We start from the raw sequence: 27,458 nt of genomic DNA on the forward strand, positions 1-27,458 counted from the left end.
AGTTAAGCCTATGTGTAAACAACGGCATCTACAGGAAGTGTGAAAAAAGTCTAGATGGCAATCATGACTAGGGGACTTTTTGACTTCCTCCCCTCCCGCAATGCCCCATCTGTAAATTCATGTCAACTTTTCTGTTTCATACAGCAGCAAAAGTGAATCAATGCTGTAAACAAAGCTCAAGGGATCAGAATTTACTGTAATCACTTCTATCCTACATATTCATCAAAACCATACAGCCTGGTTATTTGTCCTTTGAGGAAAAACACCATTACAGAAAAATGTCATTAGCTAAAATGTATAAATAAAATTATAAATAAAAATAAAATTATTAAATGCACCATCGAGTTTGTCCCCTACGTCTTCAAATTTCTGGTGCTTACAGAAAACAAGTAAATTTACCTTGTGTGACAAGCCACTTTGTAGTACACTGTTTCTTGCAATTTCACATAGGTCACAAGTACTCAGTTTCCATACTTGGGCTGCTATGGCATATTCCTCCATCAGTGCTTCCTTCAATTATACATACAAAAATATATGATTTGCTACCAAATACATTTATTTATTTATTTTGCACCAACAATAGCTTGAAATCAAAGGGACCATTTCTAGTAAAAGGAAACTAATTTTGCAGAGCTCTTCTACTTTCTTCATTAATTTTCTTCTTCCCTTGTTGTATTCTATGTTCCCTGAACACTTTCTCTAGGGCAGGGGTGTCAAACTGACGGCCCATGGGGCCAGATGTGTCACGCGCAGGCCATGCCCATCCCAGTTCCGTGAAGGGGAAAACGTCGTGATACATCACATGACGGTAATGTGACAAGACGTGTTTGACACTCGTGCTCTAGGGAACTGGTGACTGCACCAGAATAGTGGAAGCAGGACTAAGTGTTCAGAGAAAATTTGGAGAAATTTCATCTTCTCACCCTTTTATCAGCAGATGTCTCTCATCATAGTTGGCAAGATCTAACTTTTATAGTTTAAGAGTTGAGTAGCCTGTTGAGAGTGGTGGAAACTCCAGCCACTACACAGTGAAATTTATTTCTGCAAGCGCTGTGCTTTTTGAAAATTGATCATTTTCTTTCTTAGATTTTTTCATGGATTGGTTATACCCAAACCAGACCACACGCTCACATGTGCCCTCCATAGTCCAGCTGCAGGACTGATGCTAATGACATGCCGGATCAACCTTGGAACATTTCAGAGAAGCGGAAAACAAATGGCAAAGAAAACTGTTGAGAGTAGAAAGACTCAGACATTCTAGTTTTTAATGGTGAAATGACATGAAAGAAAGGACTTAGGAGAGGAGTCCGTACTCCATGGTTCAGAACACAGCAAATGGGATAAGGAAGAATAACTTGAGAAACAAAAGCATTGTGAGCCTTACAAGTGTTCCAGGATTCAAACACACTAAATGGTTAAATTATGAATAAAATTCTATGCTGTCCTAAATGAAGTGAAATGATAACTGAAAACTATTGTTTTCAAATAAATAAATGTAAGATTGGACAGCTGCTGCTGAAGTTAATAAGAAAACATTTAAATTAATATGGATCTCTGAAATGGGCGTGGGAGGAGTCACAACTGGGTATTTGCCCGGAGACTGAGGTAGAATTCGAGGCCATTCCTTCTGCTTCACCCTCTGACTCTCCAGATTAACCTCAGTCTTCGGCCCAGAAGGAGTTCTTTCCATTGGCTCTCCATTTGGTACCACACAATTCCTTTAAGCTACCTTGATTTCCTTAAGCCCTTTCCTCTCACCCCTCTCTCCTGGGCCTCTTGTATTGCCACATTGTCACAGGCTGTGCTTGCTGCGTTAGTGGGAGCTCCCGAGCCGCTGGTCGGCAGGGGGGGGCTCCAGGCCGCATGCTGCTGGGCGCTGCCCAGCGCTTTCCGTTTCAGCGGAGATCGCGGGACCAGACTTGAAGATGATCAGACTGCGTGATCGGCGGTCGCCATCTTGGACGGCAGCCATTGTTGAGAGGCGCATGTGGAGGAGAGCAAGAATCGGTGTTCTGGTTTCAGAGGCTGCAGGCACTCCAGACCACTGCCATTGCCTAGGAGGGCACCCTTGGGCTGGTACTTCGCCTGAGATCCGGGGAGGGCCCCAGCTGTTTGGCAGTGGCCTGGTTTTTCGTGCCACAGCTTGGTGGCTTGGCTGTGGAGCGCGTGGAACCAAAGGAAGCCCAATCCACGCAGCAGCCCTCAGGCCAGTGGGAATCAAGAGAGAAGGTGTGAGGCAATGAACCGTGAGTAGGAAAGCGGTGGCAGACGCCACGAGGAGCGGGGGAGCGGCGGTCCCTAGAGCACCAGGCTATTCCGATCTGGGCGAGGGGACTTCCCAGGGGTTTAACCCAGTAACCAGGGGGAGGTCCACCTCTAAGAAGAGCACCTCAAAATCTGCAAGGAAAATCCCCAGCAGGGAGGCTCGCACCAATAGGGCTGCTGGCAGACAGAGCAGGAATAGCAGCAGCCCTTCTCCTCCTAGGTTATGCTCCCCTCGCAGGATCTTTTCCATGGCTGAGGCCTCTCCTGGTTCCCCAGGCTTCCCCCATAGTCCTAGAAGGGGGCTAGCCCCTTATCCCTCCCTATTGCCTGATCATTCTGCAGGGGCCTGGGGGGATCCTTTTGGCTACAGGCCTGGCAGCTCCTCCAGACAACATCTAGCACTTCAATCTGCAGCCTCAGGGACTGGCTTGGAGCCTCCCAGCCTCATCCCTGCCTTTCCAGAGCTTCCTGAGAGTTTTCAGGATGTTACTGCCTGAGCCATTGCCCAGGGTATTGCCACCGGCATGCAACACCAATTTCAGGAGTCTAGACAAAAGTCTTCTCATGGTGCCCCACGAGGTCATCCAGACCAACCCGGTGCCATGGTTTCCAGAGAGCACAGATCGGCCTCCCCCTCCACGGCCAGTGGAGGGTCTGGCTTGGAAGAGGAGGAGCAGAAGGACATTGGCTTCTCTGAAGATGAGGCTACTATAATGGGACTCCCCCCCCCTATTCAGCTCCTTGCTGCGCAAGGCCAAAGCCACGGCAGATCTGGACAGCACACCAGATCCTAACCAGGCTGCTACTCCTAACAACAGTGGTGGGGGGGCAAGAAGGGGCCTTTCCACAGGCCTCAGGTTGAGAAGGAGGAGATTCCTACCCCAGACCTCTTCCTGGAGGTGCTTAAGTCTCAGTGGGCTAAACCAGGTACTTTCCCCACTCCGGGGAGCAATGATTGCAGATTTTACAATCTTAATGCTTCCTTCGCCCAAGCCCTACAGGTTCCTTCCATGGATGCTCTAGTGGCTGGCCTGGCCTCTTCCTTTGCAGTGGTAATGGGAAACATTTCCAACTGTCTGAAGGCGGAGGAAAATAGGGCGGAACTCGTCCTGTGCAAGACCTTCCAGGCCATGACATGGGCGATCAAGATGGCAGCTGTAGCATCCTTCTTCAACAGGTCTACCCTGTTATGGCTGGAACAACTCCGGGACAGGACGCCAGCATCGGACATGCGTCTGCTACAGGACATTACGAAGTTGATGGCAGCCACCCAGTTTTCGGTGGACACCATGCTGGATGCGGTTAAGTATTTGTCCTGACTGCTGTCCTCTTCGGTGGCCTCTAGATGCCTGCTGTGGCTACGCAATTGGCAGGCCGAGTCCCGGGTGAAATGGCATTTGGCAGGGGCGGAATACAGGGGAGACAAGTTGTTTGGCCCCTCCCTGGACTCTATCCTCATTGAGGACAGAAACAAATGCAAGGTCTTCCCTTCCACGTCCAAGCATTCAAACCACCGTCTGGTGCCTCATCCCAGTCCTATCAAACCCCTGAGCAGGACTTCCAGCAGCTGAGGTACTCTGCTCCCAGATAGACAGGGTGATAGGCAATTCTCCAGGGACAGATACAGATTCCAACAGTCCGGCAAGCGTCCCTTTATTTATCTCAAACACACGGCCTCCCTCAGGCAGTCGGAGGTGCTTTTCGTCTCTTTTCAGCCATCAACCTGAGGGCTGAGGGTATGTCCGGGCACCATCAGCAGATGGATTAGGCTAGCCATCTCCAAGGCCTACGAGGTGCATGGGCTCCTGGTGCCTGAGGGCATCACTGCTCACTCCACTAGGAGCGCGGACACCTCCATGGCCTGGGCCACCCAGGCACCCATCGAGGATATCTGTAGAGCGGCCGCCTGGTCCTAGCCCTTCATCAGACACTACCAGCTGGATGCTTACACCTCCGCAGAGGCATCCTTTGGCAGGACGGTTCTTCAAAGTGTGCTGGTCACTCGGAGGGAATCAGCCCCAATGATTCCCTCCCCTGGACATCTAGCTTTGGTATGTCCCAGTTGTGACTCCTCCACGCCCACTTTGGAGGCTGTCAGTTGGTCTTACCTGAACTGCATGACTCGAAGATGGCGTGGGAGGAGTCACATCCCGCCCATTAGGTGCATCCCGGCGCATGGGGGGCCTGAGTTGGTTAGTTACTGGTCAGTCAGGGACCCGGAAGGAGTTGGGTGTTTTCCTGTCCACTTCCTTCCCAAGTTCTACTTCAACTGGACCATCGGTTAATCTGGAGAGTCAGGAGGTGGAGCAGAGGGAGTGGCCTCAAATTCTACCTCAGTCTCCAGGCAAATGTTAATACCCAGTTTTGACTCCTCCCACGCCATCTTCGAGACATGCGGTTCAACTGACATTTCAGATGGAAATAAAACTTAAACTGCTTTCATGCAGATTACCTTGGTATAGTGGAATTGCAAGGGGTCATCTGTGGACAGAGAAACGCGCAGTCCCTTGTGCAAGAATTCTCGCAGTGGGTTTTTTGAATACTCCAGGAATAAGCTGTTGTTGCTAAGAGGAGACATGGCAATGGGGATTTGTGCAAGATAATAAAGATACTGGAGGACTGGACTCTGTACAAAAACAACATCCAAAATCATTATTCATTTACACAAGAGATAACAGGAAAGGAAATATTCAGCCAGAGGAAAGGGAAAACCATTTTTACAACTTGATCCTGGCCCTCTGGCATTACACAAGTTAAGTTGTTATATATATACGTAACTATACACCCTTATTTTGCATTGCATTGATGTATTTTGATTGTTTTTTAAAATGTATTTTTATGATGAAAAAATTAAACAGAGATTTGAGATGTTAAAACACATGTTATTGTATTAGCTGAAGTGGGAAATAAAAGGTTATTTTCTGTCTGTGATGATTTAGTTGTGCCTTTAGTACAAGCTACCTCTTCCAAAGCCAGCTTTTGATCTTCCTGTTCAATCTATGTATCAGTGAGAAACCAGAACACTGTTGCAGTTATGTGTTTATTATTTGAAATACAACTGTCTGGAAAAAGTCCTTAAAGAAGCTCATGTTTGCTATCCAATAAAATAGAATATTTCTCAATTAGAACAGCTTCTGTCAGAATTATATTGAAATCTGCCACCCAGTGGAGAATTGCTTTACAAAGACAAACGCAAATCCAACTGAAAGTAAGCTTTTTATAAACCCCCTTGATTTCAACCACAAAAAAGTAAGTATGTCCTTTAAGCTTCCCATTTGTACAGATAATAAACATCTTTCTTGGTTTATAACAAACTTGAAGATGGGGATCTATAGATCCCATATACTCCCATGATGTAAATAGATAGTCCTCAAGTTGCAGCCATTCATTTAACAATCCTTTGAAATATGAACACAATGAAGAAAGTGGTTTCTAACTGGTCCTCGCATTTACAATCATTGTAATATTCCCAAAGGCAAGTGACCAGAATTTGAGAGCTTGGCAATTAGCATGTATTTATAACAGTTGTAGTGAGTGAAATTAAGTGATTGCCATTTGCAACCTTCCCAGGGGGGGCTTCAGACCAGAAAAATCAATCAGGGAAGTGAGATTCGCTTAAAGACTGTATGATTCACTCAAGTACCACATTATTTGCTTAACTGGGTGTGACTCACTTAATGACTGCATCATTTAGGAATGGAAGTTCTGGTTCCAACTATGTTCATAAGCAGAGGACTACCTGTATAAGGGTAGGTATATAACCCTATATACCTAGCCTACAGTACCATAAATTAAACTCTATTAAGGGTTTTTCAGTGTTCTGACGACTCCCAAAGGTATGAGTTCAGTTTCAGAAGTCCTAGACAATTCTAGGATAGCAGAATTCATTTATCAGGAGGGCAACAGATTGGTGGAGGCTGCAATAGAACAATTACTATACCTTCTTCAGGAGCAATCCATGGGAAATATTGTCTGCAGTTAAAAAGGAGGACACCAGGTGAGTTATTGATCCAGCTTCTCCACAATGAGGTCGAAACAAGAAGGTGCTCATGCCTCTCTCCCTAGAAACAATTTAAAATATAATTAGCGTCATACCTGGCCATTCTGAAACCCCAAGTCCAATACTAATGATACATCTCACAACAGCTGTTGGAAGTGCAAAAAATATACATCTGTGACAATGGACCACAATATGTATATTAAATTATTCTGAGGTAAGTTCTCCTCTATCAGGGACAGCCCCTAACCTAGCCTGACTTACAGATACTCACACACACTCATTTTAACTAAGGGGGTAGGAAGGGGCTCAGTGATTGCTGGGCTTCAGATTAAAAATGGTTTAGGCTGACCTTATCCAATCGTTCAAAGGTAAGTGCTCCATTTTATTAGCTAGGTATTTGTGACTGCAGCTCAAGTGACTCATTGCAGGATAATTCTGCCAGTGGGCTAACTTTCGTGCCACCAGCTGAGATTAAATTACTTCAAATATTATATTGTGACCACAGCTCTGTCTCAATTCTTGAAACTTGGTTTTATTTTATATTATATTTTACCAAGGCTTAAATGCTACTCTTTAAATATGCTACCCGTAACACACTTTGAAAGTCTTGACTACTTTGTTTTCTCATTTTAAATTTCTTAATTTCACCCTTTCTCTCCAGCTGAAATCAGTCTAAACCAGCAGGCTGCACTGTGTTTGCAATCCGATTTTGTGCTTAATATGAAGATTAGTATGTGAACAGATTTGTAAACAAACAAACGTCTGTGAGAGAATGGATAATCTGAACTATTTGTGCAGATTACAGGTTCACTATGATAATTTAACTACAAAGGGCTCCAGGCAAGGCAGAGGAATGTCACTTGTGAAGACACGGACATGATTCTACAGATTAGTAATTACAATTTTAAGCATTTCTGCTGCAAAAATAATACTGAAAGTGACTCTACGCTGTCCCAAGTAATGCCGAAATTTGAGCTTCTGCTACCGCTTCATTGCTAAAGCTGATAAATGTGATTTCATGTAGAGATCACAAAAGAGGTTAAAATGAAAATTAGAATGCATACTTCAAGTACTGATGATCTTCAATCTGGAAAGTTATCCCCTCCTTACCTAGCAAAAGGAACTTTGTGCAAAAAAAAAAGGTTCTGCATTGATGCTTCTCAGACTGTAATCAAAATCTCTCAATTTCCACCTAACCTCAGCTGTCCCATCAAACTCACAGATGACACAAATCATAACCCAAGGTTAAGGTTAAGACTTGTTTAGAATTATAAGATAGCTAACTTTTTGTTTATTTGCCTACCTCCAAAAGATGATAGCATCTGTAATGGAATTTATTATTAGGACAATGTATGCCTAATGTGTAGAACTCCAGCATGTCTTCATTGTATAATTAGAAAGGAGGCAAAATAAATTTTAAAAGGGAGATAAATTATATGCATTTTTGTTTATCTTACGAAACCATGATGTAAATTCCTTGTCATACCTTTCTACCAAACTTATAGAAACATGAAAATAGAAATGTTACTACTTACTTTCTAAGGTTGTTGAGAACCATGATGTTTGCATACATATAATACAAATAATAGCTATATGGAGGATTTTTTTCATTAATCCAAAAATCAGGATGGGGGCTCCTTTCAGAGAACATGTGATCACTATGTTTTGATTCATCATCCACACTATCAAACCCTGTCACCTAAGAATTCAATAAAAACATATTTTTGTATGAATAATGTGTGTATGATTTTCTGAATTATCTAACTTAATTGTTACCAATTAAAATTTAAACTGCTATGATCATAAGGTCCCAACCGCTTTTTGAAATGTTTCTGGGAGTTAAATGGCATATAAATGATGGTGATAATAATGCAAGCCATTATAGGGTAACCATCACAAGGTGATTAATTTACATCTACATAATTGTGTATGCATGTCACCGTGAAAGACCGAAATTGGTGAATGTCGACATTCACCGGTAAATGTTGGTGAATGTCGACACATACCAATTTCGGTCTTTCACTGTGACATATATAATGAGTCAGCGCAACGCTTTACTTTTGCTTTTCAATTCACGGCGTTCTAACCGCGGCGTTCTAACCGCGCAGGATCGCAGGTTTTTTTTTTAAAAAACTCCACGAACAGAAGATGCTTAAAAGGAAGCGAGGAGCCAAGGTATTAGGTTAAGGGTATTAGGGTAAGGGTGTCGAGAGGATAAGGACATACACCAAGCGACTATGTGAATGTCGACATTCACCGGTGAATGTCGACATTCACCAGATTTCGGACTTTCATTCACCGGTGAATGTCGACATTCACCAGATTTCGGACTTTCACAGTAACATGCATACTAATTTTATTATATTGTCCTTTAGCATGTTTTTGGTACTACAAAACCTAATGCTGCCTTAAAACTATTACACAAAATAACTTTTTATTGGTTATCTCTTGAAAATTAAGTGAATGTTTACACATATAGCCAAATGAATAAGAACACCATAAGCAAAAAGAAAGAGTGCACTGGATAACCATATTTTAGAACGCAAACTAGAACTGTTGGCTCCATCTAGAGGCCAAAAGACATTATTGTGTGTTCAAAGTTTCCTTAACAAGAATCAAAGCAGTTAAATATAGAATGGAATAGAATTCTTTATTGGCCAAGTGTGATTGGACACACAAGGAATTTGTCTTTGGTACATATGCTCTCCATGTACATAAAAAGACACATTCATCAAGAATCATAAGGTACAACACTTAATGATAGTCATAGGGTACAAATAAGCAATCAGGAAATTTGTTCTCTTCTTTTATGTAAATTAAATCTGAAGTTCTCATGAGATCTAATGTGGTAAAAATTGTAAGGTTTCTGCAAATATTTTAAAAACTCAGGAAAGATAGAAGACGGTAGCTATCCTTAAAATATTATAAAATTCAGAACCAGCAATCATGAACTACAATGATCCATTCTTCTAAATTAAGAAACAAAATAGGAGCATTTGTGGTGAAGAATAACAGGCAGATAATCTAGTAAAGGTATTTTCTGGGAATCTGAGCTCTAACAACAAGATCTCACAACTCCTGCTGTGGGATTCTAATGGAGGGACTATGAGACTTGCATGCTGGGACAATTAAAATTATGTTATCATGGTCCCAATGAATGTACATATCTGAGTCTAAAGGCAGTCAATTTCCAAGACTATTGAAAAATGTACAGAGAAAATAGATAAAATTATTGTCAAAATCCTAACAGTAATGCAATATCAAAAATCAAACTTCACATAGAATCTTGTGTGAATCAGATTTAACGCACTCCAGCCTTCACTTCTTAGTGAGTATGTTAAGCTGGAGTCTCTGTAAGTTGTCTGATTTTCTTTCTCAAAAATTATCTAATGCAGTATGCACAGATATGAGTCCTAAGATATGGGCATTAATCCTTTCAATTGAAGCAGGGAATCAATAGTTAGGTGAGAAAAACATACGTGTGTTGCTATGTTGCTGATGTACCCAAGTTTACTAGAGCTAACTATTGCCTTTCTCAGGAAATTATTATGGGGAATCTTGTCACATGTCTGGGCAATACTTCATTCCTGGATATCCCAATCTCTCTGAGACTGTAACATATTTGTTTTCCAAAAGATTAGATTTCCGTATAAAGTATCCCCCTTTTCAAATACATTTAATTGTTGCTTCAAAGGGGGACAGTTATATTCAAATTAACTACAACCACCATATATAAATCCAGACCTTCCTTGTCCTGGCAATATTTAATGGAGCTCTGCTGGTTCCCAGCTGCACAGATTCAATTTGCACAGTCTATATACAAATATTTGTACAGAGGCAAGAATAAGAAAGAAGAGTGGCATCTAGGTTTCCTACCCTTACCCTCTCACACTTTTTCAGACACTTGACTGATACTCAAGATGGATTAGATTAATACACTGAAAGTCTCCAGGTTGCCTGCAAAATATGTGTGTGTGATATTTCACCTGATAGTCCCTTTTATTGGCCTCTTCATTTCAGTCCACAACTGAAAATCAAATATATGTGGTTAGAGAGCACATATTCCATTGTAGGTGATGGATTTGATAGTTTATCACTTGTTCACATCGCAGGAGGTTATTATAATTCTCCAAGTCCAGGAAATTCTATAACAGAATGGGGTGTTGCCTATTTTACAGATCCAGCAGGAAAAGGTTAATTATAAATCCTGAATGGGATCAGTCAGTGGTAATCCCCCAGCCCCCCCAGGTCTTAGAAAGATGTAGAATTCACTACTGAGAGAAGATGGTACTAAATCTGCCAGGAGTCTGAGCAATGAGCATGCTTGTCAAATAAAAAGCGGGTGTTTGGCATCCTAGTACTTCTGCTCATTAGCAACACCCGTAGGGACTTTAAGCTGGAAGGGACAGTGGAGCACTGCTTGTGGCAAATATTCTCCCATCTATCTGGGCTAACAGGTCCAACTTGCTATGATATCTCAGCAAGACACTGAGCAACTTGTTTCAGGGTCATTGAGGTTACCAGACAACTGCTGCTTCAGCTTTCCTCCTTTAGAATTGGGAGTAAGAAGATGGGGAATTTTCTGCCAAAGCTTCCTGCTAACAATTAAACTACTTACATTACAAAGAATATTAAAGAGTGTGTGGGTGTAAGATATATATAAAATGAGGCATAAAAAATTATTATAACCCCACCATATGCAGAATGAAATATTTGGAGCCTTTAGCTCTACATTTCCAAATTTAAATCCTGTATCCAGAATAAATGCCCTGATTAAAAAGCAATTCATATTGTATTTTGTAGGATTAATAGATATTTATAGAACAAATTTGTTCAGATTTTACTCTGTCTAAATATTTCTCCAATACCTTGCAATTTTCTTTTATCATAAAAAAATTCTTAAAAGATTATAATTATTTCTCATCACCACTTTTAGATTTCCCATTCTGTTTGATGCTAAGTAGTTAATTTTCTCAATTAATATGAGAATTCCAATTTATCATTCAGTGAGTTTGTTAGTTGTAAATACTGAAACCAGACAAGAGTTTATTTCACCTGTCTAGACACCAATTTTAACTCTAGTCAGTAATGATTCATTTAATATCATACCATACTGTAGATTCATATTTTTATTTCTGTTTAGAAAAGCACTTTTGCATTAGTTGATACTAAATTGCTTATATATTATTAACATGCTAGTAAGTTGCTAGCTGATTTAGTTTGCGTTTAGAAAATGTCTTCTTTTATATCAGATTTTGAAATTGTTTTGGAATTAATTCCTGTTCAACCAAATTCTCTTTTACATCAAAAGGAGAGCCAGTTTATATAAAACAGCCAAACTGAAATATATGGAAATAATTAAATTAACTGCACAGTCCCACAATATAACTCAGTAAATTAGAATGAGACAATTATACTTTAATAATATATTTCAAGGGACTGGTGCATTTTCACTAAAAATCTTAATCCGCTTTCCTCAATCTGGCTTTTAAGATTTCATGTCACTAGTTATTGCCCAAACATTTAAAGCCTATTTCTGTAGTTTGAACTTGCTTCTAAAAACACATAAAAGAAGAATGCAGAATGATACAACCACTAGATATGCAGTCTAGGACAGTCAAATACTTACAAATTTAAGAAAAAGATGTAATTCTTTATGATCCAAGGGGTTGATGGTTGCTTCAAAAAGAGGTAAGAATATGTTTTCCAGCATTTTCCCAAAGTTAGGCAGTATGTTTTTTGTCCTAAATATATCACTGGGGGGGAGGGGAGACACAAATATTTGAACATTTTTATTGTGCTTACTTGGGATATGGTCCACTTTAGCAATAGGTATTCTTATCCAACTCCCCCCCTCCCAACCCAAGATCTCAGTTGAATTTTGGCTGCAAAAAAAGACCCTTAAGCAACTTTAGTTCAATCACTTTAAAGTACATAACAAAAAACCAAACAATACTTGAATTATGTAACATGAAAATTCTCTGAATATTCCAGCTTTACCTTCCAAATGCTGCTGCTGCTGCTGCTATTATTATTATTATTATTATTATTATTATTATTATTATTATTATTATTATTATTATTATTATTATTATTATTATTATTATTATTATTATTATTATTATTATTATTATTATACATATTATTATGTTACTGTTACCCATCTGTAATCTTTAATCTAAAATAATGGGAAAAATTGATAAAAGTTATCATACAATCCCATTCCTACGCAAACAGAGTCGTTCAACAAAACCCTAAGGCATTGCATATGGTTATATACCATATTTATTAGATCAATTTATATAGCTGTCCAATCAAAGTACAGCTCAGAGCATCATACAAATTAAGAACATCAAATAGTAATAAAAACATTAAATACTGTGCCAGCAGTGGTGGGTTTCAAAAATGTTTAGAACCTCTTCTGTAGGTGTGGCCTGCTTTGTGGGAGTGGCTTGCCAGCCATGTGACTGAGTGGGAGTGGCTTGGCAGTCATGTGACTGGGTGAGCGTGGCCAACTTGTAAAATTTGGTGAAACTCACTTAACAACACTCTTGCTTAGCAACCAAAATGTTGGCTCAGAAACTCTGGCGTTTGAAGCACGCAAGTCTTAAAGCTGTCAAGTTGCAAGACCCTTGCACCCCTAACCCTTTAGAAAAAAAACCCCCATGGGTGTTCAAACCTGACAGCTTTGTGGACTTCAACTCCCAGAATTCTTCTTCCAGTCATGTTGGCTCAGAACTCTGGCACTGAAGTGTGGAAGTCTTAAAGCTGTCAAGTTACAAGACCCTTGTACTCCTAACCCTTTAGAAAAAAACCCCAGGGGTGTTCACACTTGACAGCTTTAAAACTTGTGGACTTCAACTCCCAGAATATCTCCTCCAGTCAGGAATTCTGGCATTGAAGCACACAAGTCTTAAAGCTGTCATGTTACAAGACCCTTGCACCCATAACCCTTTAGAAAAAAACCCAGGGGTGTTCAAACTTGACCACTTTAAGACTTATGGACTTCAACTCCCGGAATTCTTCCTCTTGCTCTTCATCGTGATGATGTGCGGATGGGCGGCGGGAGGGAGCTGGAACCGGTTCTAAACAGCACTGTAGATTTGTGGAACCTCTTCTATAGAAGAGGTTAGAACTGGCAGGAACCCACCCCTGTGTGCCAGAGACAATTTCAAAACAACCAAAAACAAGAAACACAATCAAGATAGGCCCTCCAATCTCTGTACCTGGGGGAAAAGCCACTCTTCAGAGTCTTCTGAACAGTAGGCAGGGTGTGGCCATCCAAATTTCAGGGGAAAAGCTTTTCATAAGGGAAATGTGGCAACAGAGAAAGCACATTTCTTGGGTTTCTCAAGATGACACTGCTTAAGTAATAGGACTGGAGCATGTCCAACCTGGCAAATGTATCAGATACATAGAAGTAATCACAGATAGGGAGCCTCATATATAACCAATTCTTGTGCAACAAAGGCTTTGTATGTAATAACTAATACCTTGGATTGCACCCTAAAGCTTACTGGTGGCCAGAGCAATTCGTGAAACAATGATATTGCATAGGAGAACCCAAATACTCCTATAATTATTCATATTACAGTACTGCATTCTGGACCAGATAAAGCTTCTGAATGGCCTTTAAGGACAGGCCCTTAGGGAGTGCATTGCAGTCATTCAAACAATAGGTCATCAAGGCTTGAATGACTATGAGCACGGCAGTAGGGCTGCACAAGGTAGATTTGTGCAAAGACCACATTGGCAACCCCAAATTGTATCAACCTGCTTGTTCTTCAAATCTCCCACATGAGTCATTTTTGCAATATTTGTGGAAGCAACTGAATAACAAGGGCAATTTAAATATAGGAAGAGATTTGAGAGATGCATCTTTGCTTCCCATGTATAAACTCGAACAATTATAAATTAAAATTAAAATTGCACTGCAGTTTACATGGACTGCACTTACACATTTATCATAACATTGAACAATAAGCCAATTTTTATTGGAAAATGGAAGGATGGAGCTGCAGATGGCTCTCAAGTCTCTCTTTTATGTTCATTGGAAATCAGCTCATCAAACTATGGAAGCAACCTGCTAAAATGCTGCTAGTTTTGTGCTAATCTCCCAGGTTTAACATACCAGAAAGGAAGGGAAGGAGGAAGTAACCCATACCAACTCTTCTAAAATAGAAACTTCCTGGTACCACCCACTTTAGGAATGCCATGTCACTGCCTAGCTTTCTTTAGTCCTTTTATCTCCCAAATCAGTGGTTTCTGAAATATTGTCCTCGGCAGCATTTAAAACAACATGCTTGATTCTTACAGGCAAATTAATTGAAGCTGTTGAACTCTCCAGATGGCCTCACTTAATAGAGTGTGGTAACAGTCATGGTGCAAGTTTACTTACTTAACCACAATTGTGGGAGGGAAAAAAAGTCAAATTTCCTCATTGCTGTAAGGGAAGTTCTTACTTCGTATACTTAAGCATATTTTAAACCTCACTCTCTTTTAAAGAACTGGAAAAAAGAAAAATGAAACCATTTCCACTAGTGCAATTAATTATTGATTCTTTTACTTACTAGATTCTTGGGACCTGAATCATCCAGCGCATGTGAGGCGAATAAACTTTGTGCCTTATGAACCATTTAGCCAAATTCTGCCACTCATCTGGAGAACGCCCATAAATAGACAGCCGTGGTTCTGTGTACTGGTATTTACTTTCTTCTAGTTCACGGGCAACTTCCTATTCAAAATAAGCCGTTATTACTTTTCTGTTTAGAGCAAACACATTTCATCAAAAAGGGACTTGCATGCAGAGCCTAACTTAGAAATACACCTACTGACCATTAATCACAATGGATTTTGTATTCCACATCTCAAATTCCCCAAGTGTTTATAATGATGCCATTTAGGATTGTTTTTAATTTTGCAAATTATAGAACTTCCTGCCACATAATATTTGCCACAGGGTTAGAAAGTTTATATACTTCAGCACTCTTCTGATGCAGTACAATGAAATGTGAGCAATATGGGAAAAGGCCTTTAAATTTGTTCCTCTCTTCATATACGTATTTCTAAACTTTGTTAAGACAGAAATATTCCCTCCACCATAGAAACTTAATTGGAAGAGGTGAGGAACTCATCTCTCTTAGACATGGATATCAGGGTTTTGCTGAAATCTGATGGGGAGGAGCATAGATCATATTATTAGCTATAGATGTTGCATCCTGCTTAACATTCACCCCAATCATGAATGTCTGAATGAATAATTACTCCACCTGTACTGATAGAGACCATTCTGGGAGGAGTTTGACTCTGTTGCCCCCGAGGATTTGGACAGGTTGCGTGGACGGCTGCGACCCACCACATGTTCAATGGACCCGTGTCCCTCCTGGCTGGTACTGGCATCCTGGGAGGTGACACGAGGCTGGCTTCTGGGCCTGGTGAACGCCTCATTGGGTGAGGGCTTCCTACCAACTGCCTTGAAAGAGGCGGTGGTGAGGCCCTTGCTCAAGAGGCCTTCACTGGACCCAATGGAGCTGGCTAATTATCGTCCAGTCTCCAACCTTCCCTTTTTAGCGAAGGTTGTTGAGAATGTGGTGGCACAGCAATTTCCACGACACCTTGACGAATCCGAATATCTAGACCCACGCCAGTCCGGCTTCCGACCCGGGCACAGCACAGAGACAGCCTTGGTCGCGCTGGTTGATGATCTCTGGAGGGCCAGAGATAGAGGTTGTTCCTCTATCCTGGTCCTATTAGACCTCTCAGCGGTTTTTGATACCATCGACCATGGTATCCTATTGCGCCGGCTGGAGGGGATGGGAGTCGGAGGCACCGTTTTACGGTGGTTCGGCTCCTACCTCTCCGACCGGTCGCAATGTGTGTTGACAGGGGGGCAGAGGTCGACCCTGAGGTCACTCACTTGTGGGGTGCCACAGGGGTCGGTCCTCTCGCCCCTCCTGTTCAACACATATGTGAAGCCGCTGGGAGAGATCATCCGTGGTTTTGGGGTTGAATACCATCTGTACGCTGATGATACTCAGCTGTACGTTTCAACCCCAAATCACCCCAGCGAGGCTGTCGAAGTGATGTCCCGGTGTTTGGAAGCCGTCGGGGTCTGGATGGGGGACAACAGACTCAAACTCAACCCCTCCAAGACTGAGTGGCTGTGGCTACCGGCACCTCGGTTCAGTCAGCTGACTCCAACGCTGGCCATAGGGGGTGAACAACTGCCCCCTGTGGAACGGGCGCGCAATTTGGGCGTCCTCCTAGATGCCCGGCTGTCAATGGACGACCATGTGGCAGCCGTGGCTAGGGGGGCGTTCCACCAGGTCCGCCTGGTGCGCCAATTGCGCCCCCTTCTGGACCGGGATGCCCTACGCACGGTCACTCATGCACTGGTGACGTCTCGCCTGGACTACTGTAATGCTCTCTACATGGGGCTTCCCTTGGGACGCGCACGAAGACTGCAGCTAGTCCAGAACGCAGCCGCGCGGGCAGTCATGGGGAGTACTAGGTACTCCCACATAACACCGCTCCTGCGCGAGCTGCACTGGCTACCTGTGGTCTTTCGGGTGCGTTTCAAGGTTTTGACCACCATCTTTAAAGTGCTCCATGGCATAGGGCCTAGTTACCTGCGGGATCGCATCCTCCCACATACATCCCTGCGGCCAATTCGCTCTCACAGGGAGGGGCTTCTCCTGGTGCCGTCCACTAGGCAATGCCAACGGGTGACACCAAGGAGTAGGGCCTTCTCTGTGATGGGCCCAACCCTCTGGAATGACCTCCCCCCCGACATTAGAACCACCACTGACTTCCGCTCCTTCCGGCAGAAACTGAAGACACACCTGTTCCGACTGGCTGGTCTGGCATAATTCTTAATGTCTACCTCCTGGCATATATATTTCCTACTGGTTTTTTAGGGGACTTAATTTTATAGGACACTGGGGTTTTAAATTTTGTATATTTTAAATTATTTATTTAGCAATTACAGTTCTGTCTATTTTATCCTCCTCTTATTTATGTATTTATCCATTTAATAATTTTTAATTGTTACTATGTATGATGTTTTTGATATGGACTGTACACCGCCCCGAGTCCCTTTTGGGAGAGGGGGCGGTCTAGAAGTGCTAATTAAATTAAATTAAATTAAAAATAGATGACCACTAGATGGTGATAAGGAGATCCAGAAACGGTGATGTATATACTCTACATAACAAAGTTAATAATTGATTGCATCTGTAATTGTGAAACCACAAACTGAACTGTTTGAGACTTGCAAATTCAGTGATCATGTTAACAATAAAATTAAGCACCAGTACACGGAAACTATACTGAGTAGTTTCCATTGTATCCTCCAGGATCTGTTTATCAATAAAAACACTCCTTTATCAATAAAAGCACTTTAGGAAAATGCCATCAAGTCCATTTCAGTGTAGAAATCCCATTTAGAATTCGAATAGAATAGAATGAGCTGGAAGGGCTTCTAGTCCAGCCCCCACCCCACCCCACCCCAGTTCAAGCAGGAGAACCTATACCATTTCAGACAAGTGACTATCCAGTCTCTTAAAAACCTTTAGTGATTAAGCACCTACAACTTCTGAAGGCAAGCTCTTCCACTGGTTAATTGTCCACGCTGTTAGGAGGTTTCCAGGTTGCTTCTCTCTTTGATTAGTTTCCAGTCATTGTTTCTTGTCCTACCCCCACCCCCCGTGCTTTGGAGAATAATTTGACCCCTTCTTTGTGGCAGCCCCTCAAATACTGGAATACTGCTATCATGTCACCCCTAATTCTTCTTAAAGCATTTTGTATCAGAGGCATCCAAAAAACCCAGTGCTTTCATCAAAATGACCAAAGCAATCTTGCACCATTGCAACACAATTCCATTCCTTTCACAGGTGTATTCAATAACATGATATGTGTACAAAAAGGGAAGAATTGTGTCGTGGAGTGTGGCACTACTTGCCCCTCTTTGACTGTCCTTGCGGATGCATCTGTCCCAACGTAATGGCTATCCAATGCATCCAGTGAAGAGTGCAGTGGCTCATTAGGTTAGACACTGGGTTGATGATCAGCAGGCTCATGTTCGAGACCCGGTTGCTGCTGTGTGAGACTGGGTGAGCTCCCATCACATGCTGTAGCTCCTGCCAACCCAGCAGTTCAAAATCAAGTAGCTGTGAATAAATAAGTGGGTACCACTTCAGTGCCCTTCAGGGCAATTTAATGGGGATAAAGGAGCCCCAAATTTGGCATTCCCTGGGCAACGGTGATGTCACTGTTCAATCCTTTCAATCCTGAAGAACTGTGGTGCTCCCCACTTGACTGTAGAAGCAGTATCCAGTGAAGGGGAATCCCTACCTCTTTGGGTAACTGATTAGATCTAATTTTTTTTCCTACATCAATTTGGACATGATACTCCAATTCTTCAGGCACTGTTGATGTGGTTCCTCCGTGACCTGAACAAATAGGCACTGTAGGAAGACCCCTCCCTCAGCAGTGCGTACCAACAATGAGCTATAAAATCCAAGACATTAGCTATGAACTATATGTATTCTAATTAAGGGTAATAAAAAATATGAAATTGAAGTCATCCCGTCTTTGCTTTACTCTACATACTCTTCCATTATTTCATAAATGTCATCCTCATAATTAACAGCATATTTGTTAATTAATATTGAACAGATATGCTGCTAATATATGAATGAAATAGCATTCATGGAATTACTGTTGCATTCAATCTGGTTTTCCTAATGGCGGCAGGATGTCAAATTTTGTCTTCTAATTGCATTCACAAATGTCCACAAATTTATGAAATGAAACATTTCAGCAATCCATAATTCACAGAAAAAAGCACACACATTTTCACTGTTGAAAATGAGATTTTAATGGGATTAACCTTTAAAGACTAATATCAAAATAATTTTGAAGAACTGAACAGATTAATCAGATATTTCCAATCATTTCTTGTGCTTTGGGTAACTCTTTTATACCAGAATAATGTAAAATGATGTACAATGTAAGCTTTATAAACATTTTATGTATGATTCATATATATTGCACATAAATGTACATCATTTCTCTTTATTCAAATATTTACAGTAGGTCAAATATGTCCTTTGATTCCAATCCCATGCATATTAACCCTAATTTATGCACACAAAAAGTATTTGTAGATTTATAACACAAAAAATGATTTATATTAATGCTAAATTATATTTCTCTTTCAAATAAAAACATTTAAGATTAATAAATCCTCAGTAGTATCTAGAGATTGATACATTGGATTAGAAAGCCTATTTTCATGATTAAAACAATTCATTATTATCTACAACAATGGGGAAAAAACTGATGAGAAATTCAACAGTCAGAATAGTTCACATTAAGAAATGTAGGTAAATGGTCTATGCAAGACATCAGCCCATGGCATAGTTACAGGATTTAGCTTTTGGAACAGAAAATTTCAGGACTTTAAAAAAACGCTAATGGAAGAATAAGATAAGGCTTCAAAGCCTTATAACAATGGAACTGTATCAAGGATGAATTATTATTCTGGTTTGTATACTACTTCCTTCATAAAGACTCTGTCACTGCGTTAAATTGTTTGCTAGCCTGAACTGACAAACTGAAACTGAATAGTTACTGAAAGAGCTACTGCGCAGGTCATAAGGTCTTATCTGACAATGATGTACTGCACCTGCTCTTCACACATTCCAGAGACTTCTCTTTCCTTTTGATCTTTGTCCGTCTTCCAGGAAACTGGGAGACATAATTGCTTCTACCAAAATGTAACGATTAGTTAGATTTGTTTTATTTTCCATTTCTTATTTTTGTATTAAAGCTTGTTTTTCATTAGAATATGTTTTCGGGATTTTTTTATTTCTTTTCTTTGCACCTTAAAGATAATGCTGTTTGGAAACGTCGCGATTTAAGACCTCATCTAGTTCAGGGTGAAATCTTCCCCTGACAGACTCTGAGCAATAACAAATGCAAAGCAGAGTGAAAACAATGGTTAAAGCAAATGTACAGTAACTGATAGGCCACTCCTCTGGTATAGATGGTCCTCATTCATTTGAGTCCAAAGCAGAGGTGATATTCTGCTGATCCACCCTGGTTCGGGTGAACTGGTAGCGGCGGCCACCCACCCACCCCAGATGTCATCGCGGATGCTCCGTGCATGCGCAGAAGCTCCGTGCATGAGCTCCTGGTTCCGAAACAGTATTGAAGAAAAAAAGATTCCATGCCAGGTCCAAAGTGTTTCAAAAGAGGTACATTTTTTACCGCTTTTTGAAAATATTATCAGCAAGAGATCATTTAAATATCCAGGGCTAGGCTGTTCCAGAGTAGGACAGCCATCACAGAGAAAGTTTAACAATGGGGTCCCTGCAGATGGTATCCCCTTAGTGAGTAAGATCTTCAGTGGTCTTTTCCTGAAGGAATTCAACCCCGGGCAGACGATCTCAGAGATATCCACAAACCTTTGCACTATGAAAGGTTTAAAGGTGAGACCTTGAATTTCATCCAGAAATTGACTGGCAAGCAATGTGGCTCCCACAATAGAGATTTTACACAGGCAAATAAATTCAATAAGTTGAAATGTGGGGAAAGACTCAGGAAACTTAGTAAATTAAGAAAATCTAATGAAGGCATTAGATTGAGGAAAAAATGAATGCAAGGGTCTTCAGAAAAACAGGTATCTACTTAGATTGAATTCTTGTTTCGCTTTTATATTTTGGTTATTAGTAACCTATTTAAAATGGTTACATGATGGCATGCTCCCACAGAGTTTTCCATCCATTGTAACTGAATGGACGGCCTAAAATCTTTCAGAGCAGGTGTAACTTCTCCTGATTTTATTTGGCATACAAAAGAACTCACATTCTAACTAGATTTATTGGATGGCTTTGGACCAGAACAAATAAATATATAATGGTCAGGCTCTCCCAGCCCTAGAAAGAAGGCAATGGAAAGTCACTTCTGAAAAACCTGCCAAGAAGCCTTCAGGGATGGCTCCACATTAACTTGGAAGACACTCAAGCTAAGACATGATTGGCTGAAAAGCTGCTTACCTTCACCATCCGAGCAAAATATTCACCACCGAGATAGTTTTCTGTTTTCAAGTATAAGTCCCTCAACTCACTTGCACCAACTGGATTATATTTGGAGTTAAATTTATCAAACCGGTGAAATGTCTGGCGATCCTAAGAAAAGCAGGGGTTGAAAAAAGTAGATTTGTTATATTCTTAAGATTTATATTATTTATCACTGGATATTAATTTTAGTAACTCACATATTTCCCCCTCCTCTGGAAATCCATTCCTATTCACACACCATTCCAAGGGTGTTCATCCCAAATTGCATAGCTAAAAGTCTGTAGAAATTCTCAATCATCCAGGTTGTCTCCACCCCCAAAAAAGTCATCCATGGTTGTCCCAAAGGTGCTTTTTCAGGAGGCAACTGGACTTCCTTATTTTTTCTTTGAAGACGTTTCGCTTCTCATCCAAGAAGCTTCAGCTCTGACAGGATGGTGGGGAATGGAAGGATTTACAGATTAACAGAGTTGGAAGGGACCTTATAGGTCATCTAGTCCAACACCCCGCTCAAGCAGGAGATCCTACACCATTTCTAACAAATGGCAGTCCAATCTCTTCTTGAAAGTCTCAAGTGATGAAGCTCCCACAACTTCCAAAGGCAAGCTGTTCCATTGGTTGATTGTTCTCATTGTCAGAAAGTTTCTCCTTATTTCTAGGTTGAATCTCTCCTTGGTCAGTTTCCATCCATTATTCCTTGTCTGGTCTTTGGGTGCTTTGGAAAATAGCTTGACCTCTTCCTCTCTGTGGCAACCCCTCAAGTATTGGAACACTGCTATCATGTCTCCCCTGGTCCTTCTCTTCACTAGACTAGTCATGCCCAGTTCCTGTAACCATCTTCATATGTTTCCATCTCCAGTCCTCTAATCATCTTGGTTAGTCTTCTCTGGACCTTTTCTAGCGTCTCAACATCATTTTAGTAGTGCGGTGACCAAAACTGGATGCATATTCATAATACATTTTTTAAAAAATATATGAACCTACAAAATTTGAATTCAGACTATAACAACTAGTACAGTAAATACACATAAGGCACAAGAGTTTGTCAACCCAAGGTTTCTTTCTCTTTCCATGGCTGAGCAATTTACACAACCTTGATAATTATTCTGATGTGATCTTTATTTAAAATGCACTTACTGCATGGACATCTAGTGAGTCTACAGTGAGGTCATAGGGGTCCATGTGTAGGCTTTCAAACACCTGCTTCAAAGTCAGCTTCTTGTCTTTTCTTTCCCCAACTATCCTGTTGGATTCAGTTTGATAAGTGTGCTTAATGAACCTCAGTAGATGTTTCTGATTCATGCAAGCAGCAGCGTGGATGTGGGTATCAACCTGAAATCATAAAAAAGTAGCAATTTTCCTCAGCTGAAGCTATTTTATTACTATCTCTGTTTCACACATTTAAGTTAAAGACATTACAGATAATAATTGAGCCTCAAATTATTGTTGCTAAGCAAGATTGTTAGATTGGGTAATGGATAGGCACACACAGGCTTAACGGTAACAACAGCTCTTTATTAAGTACAACAAGTGAGAACAATCCAGTGAAGGTTGAGTCTGACAGCAGCCCTTTTATAGGGAGCTGTCAGACCTTTCGACCAATAGGATTAAACCTCTGTTCCCGCTGGAACAGAGGACCTTGGTGGAAACCACTGTAGTTGGAACAAGTGTCTAACACCAATAGTTGTTCAATAAGTTTTGTCCCATTTTACAACCTTTCTTGCATAGCTGTTAAGTGAATTACTGCAGCTGTTAAGCTAGTAACATGGTTGTTAAGTGAATCTGGCTTTCCCATTGCCTTGGCTTGTCTGAGGGTCACAAAAAGTGATCACATTATCCCATAATCTATCCCAAGTGTCACATATGAGTCAGTGTCTGAATTTCAGTCATGTGACTTTGAGGATGCTGCAACAGTTATAAGAGTGAAAAACGGTATAAGTCACTTTTTTCAGTGCTGTTGTAACTTCAAACAGTCACTAAACGAATGGTTATAAGTTGAGGATTACTTGTAGTTTATCTGTTAATGTGATACTGTTAATGTAATATTACAAAACACATTTTCACAGATATCAGATAGAAAGTAAGGTAAGAAAGATAATCTTGAATTCACCCAAAACCATGCCTCTAATAAAACTGAACTAGGTCACAAACAAGTCCACTTTGAGGGTTGGTGAAGGATCACAGATTTCTTTTGTTTAGCCCTTAGGATAAGAAAGTTCCTAAATTAAAATGGAAGAAGACTGGAAAGCTTTTCCAAATGATATGGACAATTGTCCCTTTGAACAGAACATTTACAGCTGTTACTTACTGTTTGGACACAAATGTGGGAATTAACAGCCTTGTGAATGACATATGTCTTCTACCACTGTTGGTAGAAGCCCATCTTTTATCCTAATCAGTTGTAATCAGTTGTAATCCTAATATCTGGTCCATCAACAGAAGAGACGGGGCCCTTTCCACCTCACCTATACCTTTGTAGCCCTGAAGGACTTTTGAGTTGTTGCCCAAAGCAGCAAAAGAGAGGGTGATTAGAGGATGCGGTCGCTCAGGGGTTAAAGACATTTGAGCTTGTCAGCTGAAAAACTGATAGCCCAGGTTTAAGACTGCATGACAGAGTAGGTTCCTGTTACTTGCTGCAGCTCCTGCCCACCTAGCAGTTCAAAAGCATGTAAAAACAAATAGATAAATAGGTACCATTTTAATGGAAGGTAACAACATTTCATGAATAGTTTATAGTCATATGTGTGTGTGCATGCGTAAGTGTGTGTATACTGGGAGAGAGAGAGACAGAGACAGAAGATTAGATAGATGATAGATAGAAAGATAGATAGATAGATAGATAGATAGATAGATAGATAGATAGATAGATAGATAGATAGATAGATTTGGCTACTTATACATTTTGTTCAGTACTTTTCTTCATCACATACATTTTTTCTCTTTTTCTGCCAATTTTAATTTACTCCCTTATTTTCAGCATATCTGAACCACAGCCAACGTGTTAGCCAAGTCATGAAAGAACAGTACATCTTATTAATCTATTAGGCTGTTTAATGATTTTTACTCAAAAATATTTAGTATTTTAAAACATATTCCATGTGTCTTATTTTCTCAGGGATTTATGACATTTTCTCCACCTTCAAGATCTATATCAGGGCTGTCAAATTCATGGCCTGCAGGCTGGATGCGTCATGTGTTGGCCCCGCCCAGTTTAGCGAAGGGGAGAAAAGTCCCAATACGTCATGTGACGACACCATGATGATGCGAGTTTGACACCCCTGATCTAAATGAACCAACACTTTTATGTTACTGTCACAAAGAAAAATACAGTTAGATCTGTAATTTTTCTTTTGGATTTGAGAACTGAGTACAAGCTAGAAAAGAGAGGACTGAAATAGAACAGAGGTTTTATGTCTGCAGAGTCCAAATTGTTATCAGATTCTTCTCCAAAATAATTGCACTTCTGAACTATTTGCAGAAGCGAAGGGAAATGTCTTTTTTTAGATCAAGCAACAGACCACATTTTATTTCAGCTCACAAACGTTATTATTAAGAATTTAAGGTGATATGATATACTGCTCCTATCAAAGGAGATCAGGGTGGATAAGCTCTTCACTGAATAGATGAAGTTGAACAATCCTTATTAATTTCATTTCAGTTGCAAAAATAATTCAGCCTCCGCAATGATTTAAAAAAAATCCTTCAACTTCATACAATCTTCCATGCTTTTTCTGTGGTCTTTAGTCATAACTACTGAAGCTTAATCAAGAGGTATTTATTTAAGGTGCTGTCTATTTTATTTTCCACAATCATTATGAAACAAAACAATGCTCATTTCAGCAAAATGAGAATTTTCAGTATGGCTCTTTTAGACCTGAGGAACAATATTTAATGAACATGGCAAGAGAGAACTAAATGAATTACAGTTGACCATATACTGTGTGCCTATCCAACTATTTAGAAATTTGTTAAGAGGCAAGGAGAAGGTTCTAGTATACTCAACAAAGAAACAAACATTCAATATGGAAATTATTTTCCACAGCTAATATTACATTTACACCATGCAAAAACATATATTGTTAGTCAAGTCAAATGCAGATTGTATTACAAATACTGTAGCAAAACTGAGTATCTTGATTGTTCCATTGACTAATCAACTCAGTCAAAGTCAAAATGACAAAAGTACATTTAGTAAGTCACATCCTGATCCAAAAAGATGTTTTGGAAACACAAGTAGATTTTTGTGTCTATTATACTCTTCATTGCCTCTTCAAAATACTGCTGTTGAAAAAGATACTTATTTTGTATGTATAAATCAGGTCCTAAGATAGAAAATAGCAGCAATGAATTATCTCTTAAAAGTAGCAATATCAATAGCACCTATATACTGCTTCGTTGTGCTTTACAGCACTTACTCTGTAAGTAGTTTGCAGAGTGACTTAACAATCTAGGTCCACATTTTACTATTCTTGAAAGGATGGAAAGCTGAGTCATCCTTGAATTGCTCAGGATGCAATCTAATTTGGCCAAAGGTAGGTCAAGGCAGCTTACAATATAACAAGGGGTTAAAATTGGGGGGGGGGGGACACACCTAAATTTAATAACTAACCATTCAATTAATTAAACATAGTATCATTACCCTCTATGCATTTCATGTTCCCTTTGATTACATTAAAAATTATGGGCTGGTAACAATTTTCACAAAAGCTGTGGGAAGGTTTGAGGAGGTTATACATGGTCCCCGTGGATTCAGATTGCCCACTAGTCTGTTAAGGCTGGGCATCTTTCAATCATGATTCAGAAAGATGCTTCAGATCTCATGTGAACTCAGCACTTCTCTGCTACAGATTAAGTCAGCCAAGTCCTTTTTCAGACTATTGAAAACCTGAAAAATGATTATGTTGCTTTAAGGATTCATTAAAGCAGCTTTTTTTTTCTTTTTTGAGCAGATGATGCTGGAAAAAAGATGTTACTGTTGATACAATACAGTTCTTTGAAATCAAGTTTGAAATCAGCAAAGCACAGTAATAAGGCAAAGAAGGAAAGTTCATTTTTAAAAAATGTTATTCAGAAGCATTTATTGCACTGGTTGGAAAAGAGCCACAGATAGTGCTGATGCCATTCAAGTGGTCATCAATTTATGACTGCATGGGTAAATGGACCATTCAGATGAAGCAAAAGAGAGGTTTCAGGGCAATTAGCAACCACAGGTTCTATAATCAAAATATAAAAGTATGTGAACCACTCCATAATTGTGGTGATAGATTACACTGATTTACAGTATGAATATTACAGTCGATTCCATACAAAGACTACATGTATATGAATGTATATTCTATTGAGTCATCCAGCAATGATCAATCCACCCAATCTATTATCACAAAATTAGGAGATCACAGGGAATCATGCAGGACAGAAGGATTCATGGAATCTGACTTCCATCACCTTCTTTTCACTGAAGGCTTCAAAAAAACAAAATACTCTTAGATGGACGATGCTGAAGTCTTCTGTGTTTATTTACTCTTTACTCATCTTTACTTTTTATTTATTTATGATTATAACCCTTACCTGCTTGTGGTAGAAAGACCACTTTGATTTATTAAAGATTTTTAAATGTCTAAGAAAAATCCCTCACAGTTTTCTTTTCTCAATAAACAGCAAAGTCTTTACATACTTCCTATGAATTCCCATGACTTTAGCACAGAGTTAAAATGTTTTATGTTCTTCACTTAGAATGCACAATTTATTTATGTATTTATTTCGCTTATAAGCTGCCTGACTCCATTATCATTCTGACCGCATACAGACTATAAACAATATAAAACACTGACATATAGAGATGCTAAAAAAGGAAAGATATCTGGCAAAAATTAACAAGACTATAAAAAGCCAAAAGTATTTGTTTGGAGCGTACATTTTCCTTTGCTATTTATTGTGTTAGGACACTTTTTGGGAAGCAATAATACCCAGTTTGTACTAATCAGAAAATCTACAGATTTCAGTACTAGACTGATTTATTGTTAAGGATACAGCGAAGCCTCATTTTAATAAACTAATTGAGCAAGGGATGTCAGTTATTCATGAATATCCGCTAAATAAGAAATACATAATTT

At 40.1% G+C, this 27,458-nt stretch overlaps 1 protein-coding gene across 7 annotated transcripts in view; it reads right to left on the reverse strand.

Moving 5' to 3' along the window:
• The window catches only part of AMPD3 (adenosine monophosphate deaminase 3), a 54,622-nt gene that overhangs the window by 1,879 nt on the left and 25,285 nt on the right, over window positions 1–27,458 (reverse strand). For all 7 annotated transcript variants that reach the window (XM_081942488.1, XM_081942491.1, XM_081942489.1 and 4 more), the window contains 8 exons: window positions 22,483–22,677; window positions 21,325–21,456; window positions 14,836–14,999; window positions 11,895–12,021; window positions 7,801–7,964; window positions 6,206–6,326; window positions 4,718–4,891; window positions 400–510 (listed from right to left, as the gene is read on the reverse strand). In XM_081942488.1, the coding sequence (XP_081798614.1) occupies window positions 400–510; window positions 4,718–4,891; window positions 6,206–6,326; window positions 7,801–7,964; window positions 11,895–12,021; window positions 14,836–14,999; window positions 21,325–21,456; window positions 22,483–22,677 (1,188 nt within the window). The remainder of the gene's footprint in view (window positions 1–399; window positions 511–4,717; window positions 4,892–6,205; window positions 6,327–7,800; window positions 7,965–11,894; window positions 12,022–14,835; window positions 15,000–21,324; window positions 21,457–22,482; window positions 22,678–27,458) is intronic.

Source organism: Natrix helvetica (genome assembly GCF_964273705.1).
Source record: "Natrix helvetica genome assembly, chromosome: 1".
NCBI lineage: Eukaryota > Metazoa > Chordata > Lepidosauria > Squamata > Natricidae > Natrix > Natrix helvetica.